Raw genomic sequence first — 22,490 nt, 5'->3', positions numbered from 1 at the left:
AGCACAGAACAGGAAGAGGCGGAATTCCAAGTGCTTTTGTAAACAAACCCTAAAATTTCCAGGAACTCAAGAGATTTAAGAGACAATGCAGATGGGATGACAGCTGGACAGACAGAGTAACAGTTGCCTTTTTGTGGTAGACCAAGCATATTTTTACTCTGAGAGAACAAGGAAGCTGAGGAAGGGATGGAAGAACTGCTGCAAGTGTGAGATTAGTAGAGAATAAAGAATAGAACACTTCATTCATCCTGCCTAAGAATGTAACTGTCTTAGAAAGGAAGGGGAGGAAATGGCAACAAAATAATCTTTTTTTGATATGGTGTGATTCTAATTTGACTTTTTGTGAGACCTCTTTATTCTGCAGTGAAACAAGCAGTTCTCCTTATATTTAGTACATTACATTTAAGAACACTAAAAGGATCACAAGATTCATAACAATCTCTCTTCACAGAATAGCTTAGAGTTACTCACTGTGGTATCAGACACTGAGATACATACTCCCCTGAGTCACTCACATTTGACTGTCTGAAGCCATAAAAGAAAATGCTGCAGGAACACATCCTGAGTGTTATTTTACTAGGCTAGAAGTACATTATTCACGAAGTATAAATCATGCACTATTAGCCTTTTTGTTTACGCTTACAAATCCCTGGTGTTATTACTGTGTAGAATCATATGAGAATAACTCATCTAGATGTTAATGAAATAATAATGTAATGAAAAGTACACATATTGTGATGAATACTTACACAGTCTCCACGAAATCTACTGAGTCATTAGGTTATGATTGGGTTTGCTTGGTTAGGACTGGAATTAGGGTTTTGTACATTTTGTTTCTGTAGACCAAGTCTTCCAAACACTAAAAAATCTTCTTCTTCTTCTTGTTTAAAGTCAACTGTTTTCCTTCAATCACTGCCTTCCTTCTCCCTGTCCCCCCTGCAGCTCCTTGAAACCCCCCTCCCCTCAATCTCTGTCTGGAATATGCCACTCATGTCCCTGAGATATGGCCGTCTCACCCATCTCTCTCTTCTACCCATCCCTCAGCTGTGTTTGTCAGTAATGTAAATCGATCAGAAACTTGACTCAAACTGTATTGAGAGGACATTCAGAGATTAAATGCTGCAGTATGCTTGAAGAGTTGCAGTTTACCGTCTCCATTTCACCCATCTGTAGTTAGCGTTCCATGTTCTTCAATTTTTAGCTGTTTTTTTTTATGGTGGGATTTTTCTTTTTTCCCTCAAAAATGTCATGTAAACATTCCCTGGATTTTTGGATTTAAACAAATATATATTAGCAATGCTTATGCTTAGACAAAGAGGTGAGGAATAAATGGCCTTGAAACCTCCATTAATAGCAATACACTGAAAAGTCTTAACATAAACATGCAGTTAAAATACATACACACAAATTGACTATGACATACATTCTAGAAAGCACCTGTTGTTATAAGACATTACAGATTTTTCCCAGATAGCAGCAGCAGATTACAGTAAACATGTCTGCTTCATGATGGTGTATTTTTATCATCTTCTATAGGGAGAGTATGTTATAAATACCAGGAATGTCTAGAATGTTTACTGGCTTTAAAAATAGAGAAGAAAGTGCGTGATATTTAGCTGAACAGCAAAAATGCATATTTAAGCTGAACAAGAAAATAAACAATGTATCTGAGCTGGTTTTATTTTACAATATAACCAAACAAGGCTTTCTGCTAATGTTGAGATTTTGTCAGCTTTTTAGATTTTTTCAAATGTCTGATTATTTTGGAACTGTGGCAAAATGCCAGTTCTCTTACAGTTATAGTTGAGGACTTCTATTTAAATATTTTCTAACCACTCCCACTTCTGCTTAGACTTTTGTAATTTTGAGTGCTGTATGTTATTTAGAGAAGGTTATTTCTCTGTGTCTGTGGAGCCTCGAGTTTCCTCAGAGAGGCAGGCTTTTCCCAAAGGAACATTTCTTAACACTGAGATGAAGTACCCAGGTCTTTCACTCATCCTTCCTCCTAAAATAATCTGCCACTGTCTCTCCTGACAATGGAGAATTCTGAAGCTTCAGTAACATCTAAGTCTTGAGAAACAATGTGACCATGTGTTTGAGTGTGTGGCTCACAAACATGGCCTCACATCTCTGTAAAGTACCTTGTGCAGCTCTGATTGAACTCTCAAAGATTTTATTCACTTCCAAAGGTATTTAAGCCACTCTAACTCTCATTTGTGAATCTAAGTTTGTGGGAGCTTTCAAAGGCTTGGAATTTTAGTATTATCTGGACAGCTGTGAGTGCACGAGAGGGCTGCTCTTCTACAGATTTGCCGGAACTAATATCTCTGTTCCTTAGGGTGAGTCCAGATTAAATTTAGAAAAGAGCTACTAGACAGATTTTTAGAATTAGGCATTAACGTCTGCAAACAATATATGAGGGCACACACCAAGTATGAGTACCATCAGCTTTTACTTGGTTGGGCTGGCAAATGCAACTTCTGGGAAGATGTTTTAATGGAGCTACAGGAACTGTGCAACTGTCCATAAAATGCTGTCTGTGGTGTAATGTGTAAAGCAGCAGAGGGTGCCAGAAAGCAACAAGTTGTGGCTTCCATTGTAATTAAAGGAACTAGCAGTGTTAGGGTGGAATGGGGTTTGTGTTGTGCGTTTAGCTGCAGAAGGGAAGGAAGAAGACACCCTTTCTGTAATTTTAACCACTTACATATGTTTAAAATTAAAATGAACACTATCCAACAAATGATCATGGTTTTGGAGGTATTGTGTGGCACATTATGCCTAGGTGACAGTATTGGTCACTCAGTCATCTTTTAACCACTGTACATACCTGGTATTTAAAAGTTTGGTCTTACAGCAAAGAGACTGCAAGACATGAGGCTAATAAAGTAACACAGAATGTCCTAGCAATCTAGTTGTTAATTACAGACTAATGTGGCAACAAAAACTATCCTGTCTTACTGCCTTTAAAATTATGACATGTATTAGAAAGTCTTGACAACCTCTCCCTGCTCTCCTGTTAGAAAGTAAAATATCAAAAATTTGCTTACTCAAAAAGTTCTAGTTTTTCGACAGTATTGCATTACTTCCAGAATATAATACAATTACAATGTTAGAAAAGGAAGAGAAAGAATGAAAGTAGGTGCATATTGAAACTACTGTGATCTGTCCAGATGTATTTTTTCACTTTGCCCTTGATCTTTGCTGGAACAGAAGCCGCCTACATCTGCTGCTGCTTAGTGTGAGTCTTTTTCATGGAAAGAATGCCAAATCTGCTTGATTTTACAGTGTCTTTTACATACTCACCATTTTGGAGTCCATTGGCTTTTATGCACACTAACCCGCTTGTGCTTTTATATGCCCTTAATTATATTCCAAGAACAAACTCCTCTTTGAACCCTGCTGCAAATCCCTTCCCCTTACAGCCTCTCCCCAATGTGCTGTTGTTGGCACATGTGACGAGCACACAGCAGTGGTCCATCAGGTCAGTATTCCCTCTCTGACAACAACGTGAGGGGTGACTTAAAAAGAACAATTGACTCTGGCATTTTTTTTTTCCTTCATTCTCCTCCTGTTACTCCAATATCTAAAGTTACTGTGTTAGGGCATTAAAATGCACTTCTTTGCTTGCTCTTTCAGTATATATTTATGCACTTCTGTTGTAATCACCCTATATTCCATGAAATGTCAAAATGAAAAATGCTGTATTTGTCAGAAAATGTCTCGTGTCCTTCACGATGTCTGTCCACAGCATGGGACCAGATTGAGAGTAGTCATGAAATAACTGCTCTGCCAGCCTTCCCCTGCAGTCAAGAGCCCATGGATCTGACCACTCTGAAGTGGCATCAGATAGCGTGAGGCACTTGAAATTCTGTGTCAGTAAAGGTTTTGACAAACTTTGAACTGGAGTTAAATACTGATGTTAATTCTAAATATAAACCTTGTTACAGCTGGTGACCCTATTATAGGCAATGCTATAAAGGTACAGATGGGTAAATTGGCTTAAATTAACTGTAGAACAAGCAAGTTATCACAAAGGCTGCTTATTTCAAAAGCATTAAATAATCCCTTTTCATGTAAAGGCTTTTGATCAAGTTAATTAAAATAATAACACAATCTTCTCATTTTATTTTTTTTATGTAACTTGTCTGTTTAAATCCACTAAGACCTGAAACTTAATACATAAATAGTTAGTACAACCATTTTTGTTTCAGCAGAAATAAATAGTATAAATACAAATATAGTAATCTCTTTGGCAGCTTTCTAATGTGCAGGAATTATTTAAAACACTCGCAGTCTGAGAAGTCTGCTGACCATATGATCAACAGATGACCACATAACATAAATCAGAGGTATACTTATTTAGAGTTGAACTTATTTTAAGTTGGCCCAGTGTCTGGGTACGTATTAGTCTGGGCAGGGTTCATTTTCAGTGTCTGTTTAAGATACTATTTTTTTTGTTGGGACTTGGTTGTATTCAGTCTCACAAGCTGATCAGAAATATTTTTTGCCTTTTTGATAGTTCATATCGGCTTAAAGCATTTGTTTACCTATGCAGTTCCTAGCAACTTTCAAGTGGCGTCCGGACCAAAACCAGAACTGCAAAGTTCTGAAAGGTGAATATGAACAGTCTTCCTGAAAGAGAAATATATTTGTATTTTAGCTTGTAACTTTTGGCAGTCTTTAATTCTATAACAATTAGTTTATATTTTGTTTAGGCTTGTATTTGCATCTAATTAGAACCTTGTTTGGATTATTCATACCTCTTGATTCTTCAGCATTTCTTTGAAATTAGAATGGGAATGTACAAATGGCTTTTTCCTCTAGGGGAAAAAGATCACCACAAGAATTTTCTTTGTCCCGTGGTTTCCACACTTAAGAACTGAGACCTATTTGCATGTAATAGTTCATATGATTTTTTTTTTTTTAAATAAATAGTAGTTCATGGAGTTAGATAGTTATAGTCTTCTGTATTCTAGCTGTACCCATAGCTAACTAACCAGCATCCAGCCCTGTGAGCTGTTTTGCCTGTCACACAAATTTTCTCAGTAATTCCTCCTAATAACAACTCTAAATTAGGTGTTTGTTGTTTTTCTTTTGGTAAGAGCTCTTACTTAGTTCACGGGCAGATCAGCAGTAACACTCCAGGGTAAACATATGTGCAAGGGTGTTTTCACAGTTCTTGTATATATAAAGCTTCTATTTGGATTTCTTGCCATAAACAGTTTTGAAAGATTTAGATTGTTGCATCGTATGAATTAATGTATTTGAAGATATGTTCCCTTCTAAAGGCCCTCTAAAGTGCTTATTTTTTTCACGTAATACTGGCAGTGTTTTGGAACTTTAAAACACTTGGATAACTATTTAAAAAAATGTTTCCTTGTACACTTTACACTTCATTGGCTGCAATTGGAAGTGACTTGTCAACAAGCCCTAAGTGCTTGTTAAGGCTTCGTTTTGTAGGCCTGAGCACTTCTGATATTTCTCTTATAGCATTTTGCCGAGAATTCAAGAAAAAAAATCTGACCCTGTTGAGCTTACAGGCAGATACCCCACTGCCTTCTGTGGTTCCAGGTGCTTTTATTGTCCCTGACCAAGAATCTAGACATGAGATCTCATGAAAATGTGGAAAATTCTTTCTCACATAGCTGTGAGAAAAGAGAAGAGACAGGCTAGCATGAAAGCTATTTAGAAGTATGGCATGAAAACATATATAGCATGGCCTCATATTCCTATGTATATCGTGCTAAACATGGTTTGAAATGCAATGCTCAGGTACACTAGCAAAAGTGAAAGCCTGAATGAGAGTCTCTTTTATTATCCCTGTGAGTTTTAAAGATGTCTGTTTTAACCTGAATAACAGTTTTAATAACCTGTGATGTCAATTCACTATTAGGTTTCTTTGTCTTTTTCTTTAGGGCTTAGATCAATCTGGGTAAGTAATAAAAAAACTAAACATAAAGGAAAACTAGTAACTTACACGTTCTCATGCATATATTCTCAAGGACTTTAAGTCTCAGCTGATGGACCAGCCACATAACCTTAGTCCTACAGAAAACTCTGGGCTGTACTTTTAGAGGTTGCTAATAACAAGCATTTTTTTATCACTTTTCTTTTGGTGAGCTCAATGTTCTATAAATACTGTATGTTCTATGAATTCTATAACTATTCCCAGGCTAATATGGAAAATATATCTAATTAAAAAAAAAACTTAGAATGTTTATAAATTCAAAAGGCCAGGTGGATAGGAGCAAAGTGTTAAGTGTCTCTCCTGCACAAGCTGTAGCATTATGACTTTTAGTGTAGTCAAGAGGGAGGGTTCAGAAGCACGCAGTGCATCTGGATGGATTCCAGGTCCAAGTTCAAGAGATGAAGTGAAATGCCTCGTAGTTTACTTGTTTACTTATTTTTTAAAGGATTCATTCCGTCACTGGTTGTACTGCCCTTATTTCTAAAAGCTGCTTTTTTGAGTGAGCTGAATGAAGTTGCTATGCACTAAGTAGTGGTGAAGGAGAGAACTGGAAGTCTTTCAAAGGTTTAATTAAATCTAATAAATGAAGACTCTGTTGTAGACTCTCTTTTGACCTAATGGAGAGAACCTCCTCTGTTTTAAAGAAGTGTGTTTTTTCACATTGCCCTCCAGTTTTCAGAAGTTGCCAAGTTCCATAAATATTTAGACACTGGTACCTTGCTGACTCAGAAGTGTTGCATAATTAAAAAAAAAAAGATTGTAAAAAGCCTCAGTAGAGTAGAGCATTGCTTTAAGAAAAGCTGTGTTTAAATAGAGTTCTTTTTATCGTTGCCTTAAAAAAAGGTCCTCCCAGGGTAGTATTTATCTTCAATTTGGTGTTCTTAGTGCATGTATAAGGTTCTTTCATGGTGGTGGTGGCCTCAGGCCTGTTGAGATGAGTGTTTTGAAGTAGCAAGTTACTTGCAGACACTCAGGAAGAGAATTTTTCTTTTTACCTTTTCTGCTGTGCAGCCATATTTGGCTTTCTAAGAAATTCGTGCAACACATTGAAACACATCCATGGTTTTCTGAGTTCAAACCCAGCGCTATATTCCAATCAAAAATCCAAACTTTCTTTCTCACAATTTCTGTTATAGTAGCTCAATAGCATTTCAGAAATTACCGTTGCTGCATTTTGTGCTTTACAATGTCTGCTGCAGAGACTACTGTATAAAAATGGGGAGAGCAAATGCAGACACAAAAAGAAACAGAAAGAGTGAGTAAAAAAGTGGAGAAGCAAGCTCATATAACATCTCTTTATACAGATGATCAGAGTAAAGTTTTACATTCTTCTCTTATGTGGTGGAAGGTCTTTGTGTTTGTGGATAGAGCGTTTTTTTGTTTTTTACGAAAATGACCAGCGGATGTTTATAATGATCTGTTTGGCCATCTAAAAATTATGAATAGAATTGTTTTTTATTTAGAATTACTAAATTTTTCCTTAATTTGATGATGTGTACAGACAGAAACAAAACATATTCTGTATTTGCCATTACAGAAATTATCTCACATTCACTCTAAGATTTCCAAGCACCAAGTGAGGGGTTAGGTGAAAAATTTGCAACACCAGTTGTCTCTTTTGTGTTCCTGACAGGACTCACAGTAATTCATGCCAGAAGGGATCCAATTCCCACTGTACCATTTTCTTAAAAACAATACACACCCCAGCTCATGCTTTGACCTCAGTAGTGACCTAATGCATTCTTTTATCAGCAGGTCAGTACATATGTCTGTTGAATTCTCCAAGTACTTGAGAAGTTAATTTGTTTTCACATTTCTGGGTTTACTGGTCATATTTCGTGTTTGGACTGCATGTTGGAAGAATTTGATGTGCGTGTTCCTTAATATCTGTTGGAAAAGGAAGTGGAAGCTATTTCAGTTTTAAATAAGATTGTCATTTTTCCCTCAAAAAATAACTAATAATTAAATAACTCCAGCATAATTTCCTAAAAATTTTTGCCTGGGAGGCCTTCTACATACCAGTAGTTATTATTCTCTAAGGTAAAATTCTCCCCAAATGCCTCCAGTAAATCAGTTTTTAATTTGCATGTATGATCTCTTATTGCAAAGTCAATGCTTTGTTTGGAACAGATTTCTGGAATGAGGCTACATGGTTCACTGATAGATATTTTTATTAAATGCTTCTTAAATTATTCTGTTGCAAATAATGAGGAGTTTGCTACAGTAGAATTAAGCGGAATGTGTCTGCATGTCAGTATATTCTGCTTAACTCCCTAAAATATGTCATAATTTTGATAGAAATATGAAATGTGCCTTGATCTAGGCCACGTGCAACAGCAAGTCAGCAGAATGCACGAAACATCTCCCAGCCGGACTGTTTAACACCTGTTTTATTTGAGTGGGTTTTCTAATTTACACCACCCGTGGAAAATTGGCATTACCTTCCAGTGTAGTCACAAAAAGATATTCCAATAAGCTGCCATGGCAGGATCTTATGGGAAAAATGTTACCAGAAAATAAATAACATGATTTTTCAGAGCTTGTTTACCTCCTAATTTTCCCTTTCAACAAATTTCCCCATTTCTACAAGGTAAACTGAGAATTCATGGCAAATTTCACTCAGTCTCAGTAGTCTGTGGCCAAGGGAAGTGTGTAACATGCAGCCTGCCATACGAGCATCTTCCACAGAAACTGAAAATGTAAAACAGCTTCCTCACAAGAGGCATTATAAGTTTTGCATTACTTTGGGCCACATTTCTTCCCTTTGCATTTGCTTTCAGATTTGGAAGAATTTGTGTGTATTCTCTGCTCTTCAAAGTGTCCTTATTTTGTAGTATGGGTAAAAAAAAATATTTTTATTACACAGTAATACTTTATACACTTTCTTCACAAGGAAACTTTATGGAAATATACAACTTTTAGACAATCTTGCTCAAATTTTAAAATCTGTAATTAATTTATTCTGAACACATTTGTAAGTTAACAAAGACATACAATTTTGAATATTCAAGAGACAAGAAAGAAGATCTCTTTCTGTCACTTGTGTTTAAAATAGTTTAAACTGCACTCTATATATATGCACTATATATCTATCTATATCTATAGATCTATATATAATAGCCAGCTTGCTTGTGATAGTTTAATTATAATGATTGCAAAATGAGCCCATATGAATCTATTTCACATTGTTCCCTTTGAAACTCTACTCTTAAATTTAGAAAATTTAATTTGTATGCCTTTTACAATACTTATATATCTGCTATTATGGATAACATACAACAATACAGTGTAGTGAAAATGGTATGACAGCTTTGTAAGTAAAATTTAATGACAACTTTTTGCAGAAAGCCGATAAATCAAGAACAGTGGTAAATGGAATGGAACACGTGACATAGAAGATGCTTCTTATATTGTTTGAGGTTATTGATTGGTACTTTTACAAATAATTTAAATGAATCTTACCATGTTATAACAAATAAATCATAGTTGCTTACTTTTTATGGATTAGATAAATTTTATCCCACAGGACATGTACAATTATGAAGGCATTAGGATTTTTTTATATCTTAATTGTTTTACCAGTTGCACATTTTTGTAAAGATATGGACAGAATTTCAGATAAGCTGAACATCTGCCTTATAGTGAAGGACAAGGAACTCTCACTACTGAATATTAAGTGATCATTTAAGAATTACCTGGACTCACAAACAGTGTTGAATGTTCAGCATTTGAAGAATAGATAGGCAGGAGGATAAGGACATTGGATTGGGTAATCCATTTTGGCATACCAATTTTAATCTAGATGGTGCTTTTGACCTCTTTGGCTGGACCTCTTTAGTGTAAGTCAGCTATTCAAAATTAATTTCTGCACCTAATACTCAGCCTTAGAAAATCATAGTGCATATAGATATGTATAAAGCAGACATGTTCATAAGCAGTGAGCAGTGTGTTGCATTATCACTGAAATGGAGCAAGGTCTTGACTTGTTTGATGTTTATTTTTTAGTGAAGGAAGTAGTTGACATATGGCCATTTGTAAATAGTGAAAAAAGCTAAATGTCCACCTGCCTGGTTTATGAAGCCTGATTTATCAAGCCTGGTTTTGTTAAATAATCTGAATGATAAAACTGAGGAGAAAAACATAGTACTATAAAACAGCAAATATTTTCTATTTCTATTTCTCTGTCTTGTAACTAAAGGTAAAGCTCTTTGTTTTAAGGACTGGCAGAACATAAATACAAACTAGGGAAACCAGCTGGGAAGAAAACCCAGAAGGAATAAAATTACAAAGCAGACCAAAAATCTGGGTGTTTCCCACGCAACAAGTGAGTTGTCAACAGGTCACAATATGTGCAATGAATGAGTCATTTAAGAACAGAAAGTGAAATAATCTTGTCCTTTTAAATTTCTGAGAACACCTATGAGTATAGCAGGTTGTGAAAGTTTATACGTTTGCCCAAAGAATAGTCTGTTTATGTAGTGTGTGTATGAGGATTAACCATGTATTTGTGAGCATGTACATGACCAATTCTCTTACTGCTATTAGAGGTGGGAAAATCAGAGTTTAGGCCATTTCCACCTTGAAATACTTTTCAGTGTCTCCCAGAGCATTCTGCATAGCTAAATCTATATGGAAAGTTCAGTTGTCTAACCAACTCCAACATGTGCATCAAAAATGATTTTATTTACTCATGAAGACATCTTGGTTGCTTGCCTGAACCTCTGATCTTTCTAGAGCCTGCAATTGATCACTGGCACTTCACCTACTAAGTAAGCAGCCAGAAAAAGCTTATGTGTCTCCGTACGTGACTGATTCCTGTTGAAATCAGACAAATAGTATCTGCTTTTACATTCTTTAAATTTTAATAATTTTAAGCAACATGTGAATTGTTAATATTTAGCGTCCAGGTTGCCACCTGTGAGACCTGCATTTTATTTGCTATTGATTGTTCTAGTGCTACAGAACTTGAAAGAGAAGGACCTGTGTAACAACAAAAATTTATTTTCTAATTCTGCATTCATTTAAATCCTCCACAAATTGCGTTAGTGATGAATATCTATGCAAGAGGAAGATTCAAATCATGCCTCTCAAATCAGGTTAATACTCCAAGGACATTTAGGAAGAAACATGCTGGTAAAGTGTGTTTGAAATACTGTTATTGTGACACACACTATCTCTTACCATAATACCTATCTCAAAGAAATACTATTTACTATTTGCAATTGAAAAGGCACCAAATACTGAAGAGTTTCGTGTAGTTCCTGTTCTCTGGAAAGTGAGTATGTATGTGATTCTCTGAATTTCTGTGGAATACTATTTCCATGGATATCCTTAATCAACCATCAACAACATTATGAAACTTCTACAGGGGACATCCTTTGCCAAATTTTTATCTGGGAACTGGGTCACAAATCACTATGTCAAAACACACACATGGAACTGTGGAAGATAGCATGAATGAAGTGCTAACACAAATTAATGTTCTACTTCCGCTATCAAACAAGAGTATTTAAGAGCATATATGTATAGAAAATCAATGTGGTTATAATAGGTTGTCATTTTTATAAAGGTGTCCCATTCTTCAGGAAGAATCCAGCTCAGAGTAGGTGAACAGTAACTAACTAGTGTGTCTACATGTTCTTGTAAACTATATTGTCATAAAATTAATAAAAGAAAGTTAGTCAAAGCATGATTTTTTTTTGGAGCTTCTTATACACACAGAGGAACATAATGCTGTGTTAGTCATAATTATATGTCTTCTGAGCATGCCACAATTAAATTTATTTTTGGAAGTGAAGAAAGTGTCATTCAGACAAAGAAGATGAAAACTAATCTTGGCAGCATCAAAAATAATGGAAATAAATAGACATATTCTATGTGTTGAGTCACTGGTGAGTACATCCCACAAATGAGCTCTTCTTGTAAGTCAGCTGGGTATTAAGTACTCCTGTTTATCATGCAAGACATGCAAGTCCCCCAGTCTGATTTAGTGATTTATTTCTGTCAATAAATTTCAAATAGCTTTCAGTCAAAAGCAGGTTACCCACAACTATGCAATATCATATGTGTCAACGTATTTCCAATGTATCTTCTTTGCATGCCACCTATTCCATTAATATCAGAGCTGTGACATTTCTGTTTATTTATTCATCGTCATAGGAACTGTATCCCCTTAAATGTCAGTGTAAAAATACATTGGAGATCACTAATATTTATGGTGATAAGTATTCCAGGTGCTTTTTTCACCATAGTTTGTGTATGAATACTATCAAAAGGATCAGATTTATGAAGAAAGGTTAATTTATTGTAAGCATAACCCATTAGGATTAAATTAAAAAGTATCAAATGATGTTATCTACCTGATGATGCCAACAAACTAATTCATAAATTATCATCATCTTAGCCAAGTGTATCTTTACCTACAATGTAGCTGGAGCTACACTTAAGAATTTGACATAATATCCTTGAGTTTTGATAAGGAAGTGATTAGGTTTCAGAATTAGGTTTTTGTTTCCTCTGAAAAGCAATTTCATGTAGTGTTAATTGACTTTTAACATGGTTAATTGAATATCTAAGTGGCAAATATCTAAATGGCAATGAAGGTTTATTATATTGTTATTTACTTACCCTATTTATAGTTGTTAAGGTTTTTAATGTTGAAGTTCTGCAATTCAATATGCTGCATTTATTCCACTCTTTTGAATCTTTAATATAAAATAAGAGCCTTGGAAAAAAATAAAAATCAGGTATTGACAGTAGTGGAGAACTTTATCAACAGCAACAGTCTGATCTTGGCAGCAAAATGTACCTGTACAAGCAAATTTGGAAATTTGAGACTCTATCGCGATATCTAAGATTTGGAGTCAATCTGTATATCCTGAATTCTGTACTGTAATGAGCAGTATCTTCTGCTACAACACCTTGTAGTTCTCATGACGCAACTCACTATAATGATAAACATAATCTCTTCTATAAACTAGTTCTTTCTGCAAGCAAAATTCACTACAGGATTGTGGTCGTATGTAAGGTACAAAATTTGTCTGGTGTCTATGATGTGTTACACCACAAAATCTTCAGCCACTGATATATGAGCAACAGAATTCTATACACACAGTGTCAGCTCTAGGAGGAGTTTACCCCAGTGAATAACTACTTATATAAACATGGACTTCAGGAATTCATACTCTTGATTGAAACAGTACAGAGGAATGGAAGCTGCTTGAAATCTCTTGGAACTTTTGTAATTGCAAAATTACTCTCATCTGTGAGTGAGTTTGAAGAAAAAGTGTTTGGGGCTGCTTGGGTTTGAGTTCAAAGAATAACTGTGGTTTTCCAGGGGAAGAAGTAGGTAATTAAAGCAATATTTAGAGACACACTGAGAGCTTCAAAATGGGACAATTTTAAGCCTAACATTTTCTAGACGGGAGTGGAAAGAAAATGAAAAAAAAACCAAAACTGTATTAATGCATGTCTCATTGAATCCCCAAAGAGTTTCTGAGAGTTGTATAGTAACTGCAGTTATTATCAGAAAACTGACTGCTAGAGTTGTTTCCTGACATTTTCAGGGTATTATGGGCCTGTGAGTTGCCACACCAAACTTGCTCAAGTCACAAGTCAAAACAAGACTTTATTATAAGGCTAACAGTGCAACCCCAGTCTATTGTCTGAAAGTTGGCCACTGCTATTGCTTCATACACCCCTACCAAAAGGGTGACTTTGGACTCAAGGCTTCTGTTACACTTCTGTTGGTGAACTCTGAAGCCAGACAGAATTTGCTTTGTAGTTCTGCAGCATACTGAGTCATTGGTGTTAGGGTAATGATTAGTTTTTTCTGAGAGTTTAAGAGACATGACTTCAAAGACACATGCTGTAAAAGTAGACATGTAAAGTAACCAATGTTATTTCTGTAGGATATTTTTCACTAAATCTATGAATGTGAAGGTTTAGGTATCAGGCTTATTATTTACTAGATATTCGGTATTGCAGGTGGATATTGAGATGTTTTCACATTAGGCCTTAAATATTCTCCAGTGAACTAGGTCTCCTGAACTACTGCAGAGGGGGCATGTTCATTATCAAAAATTACTTGATTAAACTAGAATATGTGTTAAGAAATATTGTTCCAGTTATTTGGAGATGGGTGATGTATTGTACTGATTTTTCTTTCTTTTTTTTCCCCTTTTTTTCCCCTCCCTTTGTCTTTCAGTACTAATTTATATAGCAGAATTTCCCATCTTTGAAGTAAATGATACTGCATTATGGTTGATTTGAAAGTCCAGCCCAACAAATCTTCATTTCTTTTCAATTCTTCAGAGCAAAAAAATTTCTGTTCAAAATTTTACTTAGTTGATATTGTTTAAAGGTTGAGTAGAAATATTGTCTTCATCTGCACTATTTTCTCAGCCGATGCAGGGGTTTAGTTAGAGGTCAGGGCTGAGCCAGCCCAGTGCCTTGCCACCGCCACCAGGAGTGGCACCATCCGCCTTGTCCCTCCTTCCCACCGCCCCTTTCCTCTCCCAAACCAGGCTTTACCCAGGCTGGGACACGCCCTCCCCTCTGCTGGCTCCAGTGCTTATCTGGCGGCACGGGAGACTGGGATGACTGAAATCCCTTTGCCTTTTTGCTGGGTGAGTTCTCTTGCGTGGAGCCAGCTCCTGGTATGCTCAGAGAAGTGCTGAAGCCCAGCAGCAGCAGGGTCCTCACACCTGGGAGGAAGAAGAGGTGAGGAAGAATCAGATCTTCCTATTTTAGCTGCAGCCAACTTGCGACTGATTTAGCTGTGTCACATCTCTATGGCTTAACAAAATTACCTAGTTAATTTGGGGTTTTTTTTTGCTGTAAGACTATACAAACATTTAAGAAAATGACAGTTAATGCCTGGGTTACCACGGTTACTGTGCTGGGCCAGAGCTAGAGGAATCCCATTGATTTTAGGATGGTTATTCCACATTGAAAACTGTGAAAATTGTGACACCCACCAAACTGATTTATGAAATCTTTATGGTAGACCCCATTTTTTTAGTAAATTTCACTACTTTAGCTGCAGACATTGAGTTTTGGTTTTCTTCTGTAATTGATTCAGTAAAGAGATTGTTTACCATTCACTGTAAATGTTAGCATGCTCTTGAAATCAAGGTTTGAAAAAGACTTCTAAAATATATTCAGTAGTGTATTGACCTTTATTGTCCTTGAAGAGCATATCTAAATATTTTAGAGGTGTTTATAAATTTATACATTTATATCCACAGATCAAGACAGTCTGTAGACTCATAATACGTATTTCTAGGATCAGCAGTGGAGAGAATATTTATATCCTTTTAGCTACTACCATTTCAGAGAACAGTGGCAGGACTCCAATATAGAAAGAGGTCAGCAGTCAAATACCTTCCTAGGTGAGAAAAGATACTGCCAAGGATCAAGTAGTTTTCATTCAAAGAGTGAATTTACCCCTTATGTTTTGATGGTTGAAAAGCATTGACATGAGACATTGTAAACTGTGTAAACATTCAAATAAAATAACTGCATGGACTTGAGCTAATAGAGCTTTATGTTTTTAGTGTTGAATATTCTTTGCTTTATTTTTAGTGTTCTTAATGCTAAAGGTATTTAAAATATATTGTTAAAATTTCGTTTTATTTTTGTGGTCCCAGTTGCCTTGAAATAAGTGCATCAACCTAAAAATGTACTTAAAAATCAAACCTGTTGAAGCCACTTGAAACAGAAAACCTCTCTAAACAAAATTTTTCTGTTTTTATAGGAGCATATTTATAGATTAAGATAGTAATTCTTACATTTATACCTGATTATTCCTTCAGAGGTCCTGAAAGGACTGGGGTAATCAGCTGAGGATGGTGACTCGAGAGTCTTTTGGAACATCTCCCTCATCTGTTAGGAATAGACACATGAAAGCAGTCTAATCTTACTCATTTTAGAGGCAGAAGTTTTATCCTTTTATTGCTCTATATTTTGGCTACATTTTTGTACCTAAAGCTCTCTGTGGTAACTGTAGATTTATTCTAAATCACCAAGAGTTCTTGCTTGCAGCACCATGTTCTTTACTAAGCAAGAACTCTTCTGAGGAGCATAAACAATAAATAAATTAATTTTATTTATTGTAAGATTTGAAGGAAAGAAATTAGAAGAGCAACCACTAATGAGAGTGATATTTTCACAGAATCCTACATCACCCTAAGCAAGTACCTTTGCTTACACTGTTGGAGGTTTTTGCTTATGTTTTTAGTAAACTCAGCCGCTCACATCTCCAGACATATACTCAGTGTCTAGTTCTCTATGGGTGCTTTCACTGCTGCTTGTTTGTAGCATACAAAATCCAGTTTTATGTTAACTAGGTGGGTTGCTGAGTTGCCAGCATGCCATTCTGGATTGGGCATTTGTGAATTGTTTTTAAGCACCAAAGCAGACAATGAAGGCTTTATCTCGATTCCCCAATTAGCTGTAATCATTTTTGCTAAACTTTGGTAAAGAGCTGTAGTAGTATGCAATGAATGTAAAGTATTCATTCCTGGGCAGTTGTTTTTTGGTTTTTTTTTTCTTCCCCTCTCCCAGCATTTCTCTGTTTTGTCAAATAGTCTTATCCTGCTTGTTATTTCTATTCATGTTGCAGATTGAGAATGTTGATGTCTGCCTTAGCTTTCTGGCAGCCAGAGGCGTAAACGTCCAAGGTCTTTCTGCAGAAGGTAAGAGAAACAAATAATCAGAACAAATAACAAGATTTTCTTCTGAAAGCTAAATTTCTTAACACAAGTCACACCTAAATACCAAGCTCCAGCTGTCTTGGACAGCATGCAAATATAGATTAGTGATAACAAGTGAGTTTTAATTTTCCCTTGAAACTGAACCAAGAAATGCAATGTTTGTGAAGCTTGAGACAATGTTTTAAAACAATATTTTTTCAATGGTATTAATCTTTTCATGTTACCTCCACAATATTAGATAGACACAGAAGCATACTTTTTTTTTAGCTTGTTCATATATTTGATTCAAAACAGCAACAAGCAAACAAGAACATAAGAATCTTTCTCAGTTAAATAAACCCAGGGAAGCCTATTTGTTTCAGCAAATTTATTATTAGTAGTAATGCTGTCCAGATGAGTCTGAAAATTATAGTATTCCTTTGATGTCTCCTATGAAGTGAAATAGTGAATGGTTTTGCTGCTTCAGTTATTCTGCTGTATTAGTCACCCTAAATGATTGCCTAACGTCGTTGCAACTAAATTAATAAATATAATAAACAAAAAATATTAAAAATACCAGTTCTCTTAATTATGTAATATTGCCTTGTTCATATAAGAGGCAAGTGAATTAATAAAATGTATATGTCTTTGTCCTGTAGCAAATTAAGCAGTTCTACAAGGTACTGCGCACCTTCAAAATCCTTTTGACCTCTGACGCCTGAAGGTAACAGGTCCTTCAGAGATGCAGCCCCGTATTTTTATTTTGCTTGTAGCACAACTAATACCTGGAAGAAAATTTTTTTTCCAGAGATTATAATTTCTGGAATAGTTGAAATATCAAATAGTCAGTTCAAATAGATGAATTATAGAAGATTCATGGAGAAAAATTTTGGAATGCTAACCACTGTTTCATTTTTAAACTAACTCAGAATTACTGTCTTTTACCATCTGAACTTATCTAGGATTTTAAACATGTAACACAGACATGATATCTACTAACTATTCACCTTGGTTGTCAAATTGTGAAAAGCTCCTTAATCAGTTTAAGAGAACTTCTGTGTGTACTTGTATATATCTTGTTGCAAGAGAACACTGGAAGTTTGTGTGCTGTCATTCACTTCAAAGCTATTTAGAACCAGAATTTCTAGAGCAGCCTATTTTTACTTTTATATAAAGTATGAATTAAATGTGTGAGTAGCATAAATTTATTTTATGCAGATACTCATAATTCTTTAATAACTTGATATGGTACATGACACATTTTCTGTACTTTTTAAAGTCAGAATCTGTGTCCATTCTGTAATGCCTTTATTCCTACCTTTGTTTTGCTTTGGAAAATAATTTTAATAGGATATAAGCTTCAATTGTGTAGCCTTAAATTTATATACTACTAAAAGCAATACTACTATATAGGACTAAATGCAAGACCTAGGATTTAAAATGCTCCTTATTCTTCAAAACTGAATTTTAACATTTAGTGCTGAAGTAAGATTAAAAAAAAATTCTTTTATGCAGTTGGTCATGAGTCTGGAGTGAATCCACCACTATCTTCATGATTTTCTTCAAAGTACTGCAGAGGTGTGATTTCTTTAAATATACCATTTTTACTATGTATAATTCTGAATATTACTACTTTTTAGGGGGAAAAGAAATTCAGTTGCTCGTAATAAGCTTTGGTAAACGTGTCTTGTTACTAGCGGGTCATTTATTAATGACCAGAAAGGTGGTGGAACAATAAACCGTAAGCTTAATGAGTTTTGAAGATTTCACAACCAGTTTATGACCTCATTTTGACAATTGAGCAAAGAGGTCTAGAAAAAAAGTAATTTTCAAATCTTGACTGCCAAATCTCTGCTTGACAGCCCAGTTGATAAATTGTTATCCAGTTGCTATGAAGAAAAACAATACCCTGGTTTTCCAAGTGTATGTTTAGTACACATTAGAAGTTTCTGGGTTTTTTGCTTGTGAGAAATCTTTTCATTTTAACTCTATTAAAAGTAGGAAAGAAAAAGTTACTGATAGCATCCTTCTCTAAAATGGTAAAAAAAATATTAACATGAAAAGAGAAAAATTTTAAAATTAAAAAATTTTCAGTGGGATTTAACAAAGGATTCTTCTTCTGAACATTAGGGGATCCAAAATGATAAGAATAAATAATGGTGTCATGTACTGACAGTCTTCTCAAATGAGAGCCACTTAAAATGGATAGTCATGTGGGGTTTTGGGGTGTTTTTAGGAAAATTTTAAATACAAATTTTCTGTATTCCTTGACAATGATTTTCCTTGAAACCAACATGATTGCGAAAGTCATAGTTCCCAAAAACGTTTACTCATTTTGGGAAAGCTCTGCATATCTCTCATGGTCTCATTGCTGATCAAAGATCTTGCAGCATCTTCACAGAGAAGTTGAATAAGTATGGCTGCTTAGAACAAATTTACATTTTGAAAAGTATATTCCAGTGTCCAGGATTGGGTTGACTTTGAAGGACAGGCTGTGAGCACAAAAGCTCCAGTGTTTGTTGGCCTTAGCATGTGTACTAACATTTCACCTAATCCTATTGAAAGAAAATTAATATGCTTTAAGAGACATGAAAATGACAGTAATTTTTGTATAAATTCAACTTGAAAATTTGCCTAGGAAAGCTGCGTAGCACACACACCTCAGTATTTTGATTTGCAGGGAAGGCAGAAAGGTTGTGGCATTGTATGTCAGGCTGCAAGGCTACAGGTCTAATAAAAACATTTCACAAGGTGGTCAGTGCCAAAGAAAAATAATAGTGAGGTTATGAACAGACCTACATGCTGCAGATAAGATCATTAAAGCCTTCTGAGGTTTCTTTTTTGACACTGAGATCCTTTATCAGCAAAGAATAACTGCATCCTTGTAAAATCTTCGTCTCGGGCTGGACAAAAGCTAAAAAGTAATGGGAGACATAGGCATGCTACCAGGGTTCACCAGAATTGCATTCATGGAGCTGTTTAGCCTAGTCAAAGCTTGTCTTCATTATCAGTAATAGCACTATAAAATAGAAAGCTATAAAATCATGTCATTTGAAAGTTCAAAGATGTAATCATGAGCATTACAGTCACCTTTTTAAAAAACAACCTTCCATTTATTTTCTTCTCTCATGTTTCCTGCATATCTGTATGAATGGATGTGTGCTCACTGACAAGAGCCATTATCACACAGTCTCTGATTTTTCTAGAATTCACTGTTTATTACCAATGTGCCCCAAAGTTCTCCCCAAAAACAAAAAGAGTAATTTAAAGGCATAAGGTTTGAAGTGATGTATATTTAAGAACAGAAAGAATTCAGATTTCTCTGAATGAGCTTTTCCTTAATTAGAATATTTGTACTTTGTTGGGACAGGAGCATTCATTTCAGATTATATACCTTATTTATGTATGGATATACTCTTGTTTGTGATCATGCAAATGACTCATCATGAAGGCATTGTAGAGATAGGTGTTTATTGCAATACTGACACATAAAGAACCAAAAATTACAATAAAAAATAAACTATCAGTGACACATAAAATGTCTCTGATATTACAGGTAAATGAAGAGATATAAGACATAAACATGTATAGCTATAGGTATGTACACACATATTTTGAGTTTTACATATCTGAAGTCTAAAACCAAAGTGTTTTCACTTCCTTTTCTCTTTTTCTCTTTTTTTGATAGAAATAAGGAATGGAAATTTGAAAGCCATTTTAGGACTGTTTTTCAGTTTGTCTCGGTACAAACAGCAGCAACATCATCAGCAACAATACTACCAGTCTTTGGTGGAGCTACAACAGCAAGTCCCTTCAACTCCAGCTGAAATCAGCCAGTCCAAAACACACCAAGATATGCAGTCAAGGTAGGTTAAAAAGTTATTTTTTCTTTTATTTTTCCATTCAAAAAAGACAAAATTTTGTATAAAAATTAGGCCATTAAAAAAAAAAAATTAAGCTGTTTACAGTGTTTTCAATGTGTTTTTTGGTGGTAAGCCCACATTTCTTGGGAGTAGTTAGAGCAAGGGCAGAGAACATTCCCAATTTAAATTAATTTTAAGCCTTTCTTTTACTTTATTATTGATTTTTCTGCCCCTTGCACAATAGGAGGCTACTAGCACACCATGAGGTTAGTATATTGGTTATTTTCATGTTTTCTTTGCATACCCAGTTCCACATGTAAATGAACAATTCCCAATAATTAACAAAACCTATGGAGAAAAGGCACAATCAATACTTTCATTTGCTGTAAACTCTTTTTATCTCCACACATTCTGGTTTTTGAGGGCCTAATTCTATTTGAATGTTTTTTTAAATGGCAGAAGAAATAGCCTTAATCCAGTTGTTTCTTTCAAGGAGACAGTTTTTGAACTGGCAAAAAGCAAAGCACTCATCAGAATCCAGAAATTGCTGAATTACATTGCTTTCAGACTGCATCTGAAAACATATTTTCAGAAGGTAGTTGCTTAAAGGCCACTCTAGAAGAATGAGTTTGAAACACAAATATCTGTTTAAATGGAAAGATTATTCACAATGTATATTTTACTGGGGAAGTTAAAAAAATGTCAACTGTAGATCATTAAAAATTGTGTCTATTGCTTTGTTTGGTTTAGTATTGTTCCATTTTTTATGTCCTTGTTTAAAACGTTTTTGTGAACTTACTGAACAACTGTATTTCTAGAATGTGGTAAATCAATGATCTAGATTGGATTAAATGTATCAGACTAATATATAGAGATTCTGGTTCTTAAGTCCATTGATATATAAATTACACTTTCATGTGTCTAATAAACATATTTCTTCTTCATTTGACAAAGCTTCTACACTTCAGCCTGATAGAGATCTTTATCTACTAGAAATATTTTAAAAATATATTTTGGAGGAAAGTGTTGCTAATAGCATTTTAATTACCTCATTTGATGCAAAAATTAAGATACATGTGTTTGGCTGGGGCATTATAAAGTGAAATGCTTTTATATTCTCTGCTGCTGAAAATTAATATGTTTGAAGGCATTCCCTGTGAAGTATACTATTAACATATAATCTAGGAAATTATTGTGGGGTCCTAGAAGAGTCTGACCATTCTCAACATTTTCCAAAGCAAAATTTCTGCTTTATGAAGGATATTTAATACTGCATGAGAGGCAATATTACCTTGTTATTCTTCTCAGCTTTAATCAGGGGAATTAAGAGATTAATCAGCTTGCTGTAAATACCTTTGATTACTGTTTTTTGGTTTTAATTTAGTGAAAGAACTGAAACATTTCGTGATTTTATAATTTACCCATGGTGGATTTTAAATAACAAAAAAAATATTACTGTGCTACTTTTACATCATGACTATTGCAAGGGTTTGTCCAAAAAAGCCTGGATAAAGCAGGTTTTTTACTATTTGAATGACACTGTTTGCACATGTAGGCAAAGAGGTGATGAATCTTTTTATTAAGCTTTTTGTTATAATTCCCTAAGATCTCATGGTCCTTCTGCACTTTTTTCTCCTCTTATATTTTTCTATGTTAAAACATGCTTCATTAAGAAGAAAGACAATTATTCCATGTCCCAGATCCTCCATTTATTGTGCAGTGATATCTAAGGCTGGTGTAAAAGAATTTCAACTCCATCAGTGTGCCTTAGACCTTTAATCTAGGAGTTTAAAATCATTTAATTCTGTGATGAAATTTCTGTTCATAACAAGGTTTCAGATGTAAAATATTTCTATGTAAAAAATTACCAGACCAAGACTGATGCCATCTTTCTTATTTCTTATCTGTAAACTGAAAGCAAGATTTTTTTTCTGTTTGCTTCAACATACAGAGAAGTTTGATGCT

General features: G+C 34.9%; 1 protein-coding gene across 3 annotated transcripts in view; it reads left to right on the top strand.

Annotated features, from left to right (window-relative positions):
• LOC131573556 (neuron navigator 3-like) overlaps positions 1–22,490 on the top strand; it is a 250,860-nt gene that overhangs the window by 77,756 nt on the left and 150,614 nt on the right. For all 3 annotated transcript variants that reach the window (XM_058827624.1, XM_058827623.1, XM_058827622.1), the window contains exons 4-5: positions 16,593–16,665; positions 20,351–20,528. In XM_058827624.1, the coding sequence (XP_058683607.1) occupies positions 16,593–16,665; positions 20,351–20,528 (251 nt within the window). The remainder of the gene's footprint in view (positions 1–16,592; positions 16,666–20,350; positions 20,529–22,490) is intronic.

This window comes from Poecile atricapillus, chromosome Z (assembly GCF_030490865.1).
Source record: "Poecile atricapillus isolate bPoeAtr1 chromosome Z, bPoeAtr1.hap1, whole genome shotgun sequence".
NCBI lineage: Eukaryota > Metazoa > Chordata > Aves > Passeriformes > Paridae > Poecile > Poecile atricapillus.
Note: the sequence above shows the minus strand (reverse complement) of the source record. Positions and strands in the feature narration are given on the sequence as shown.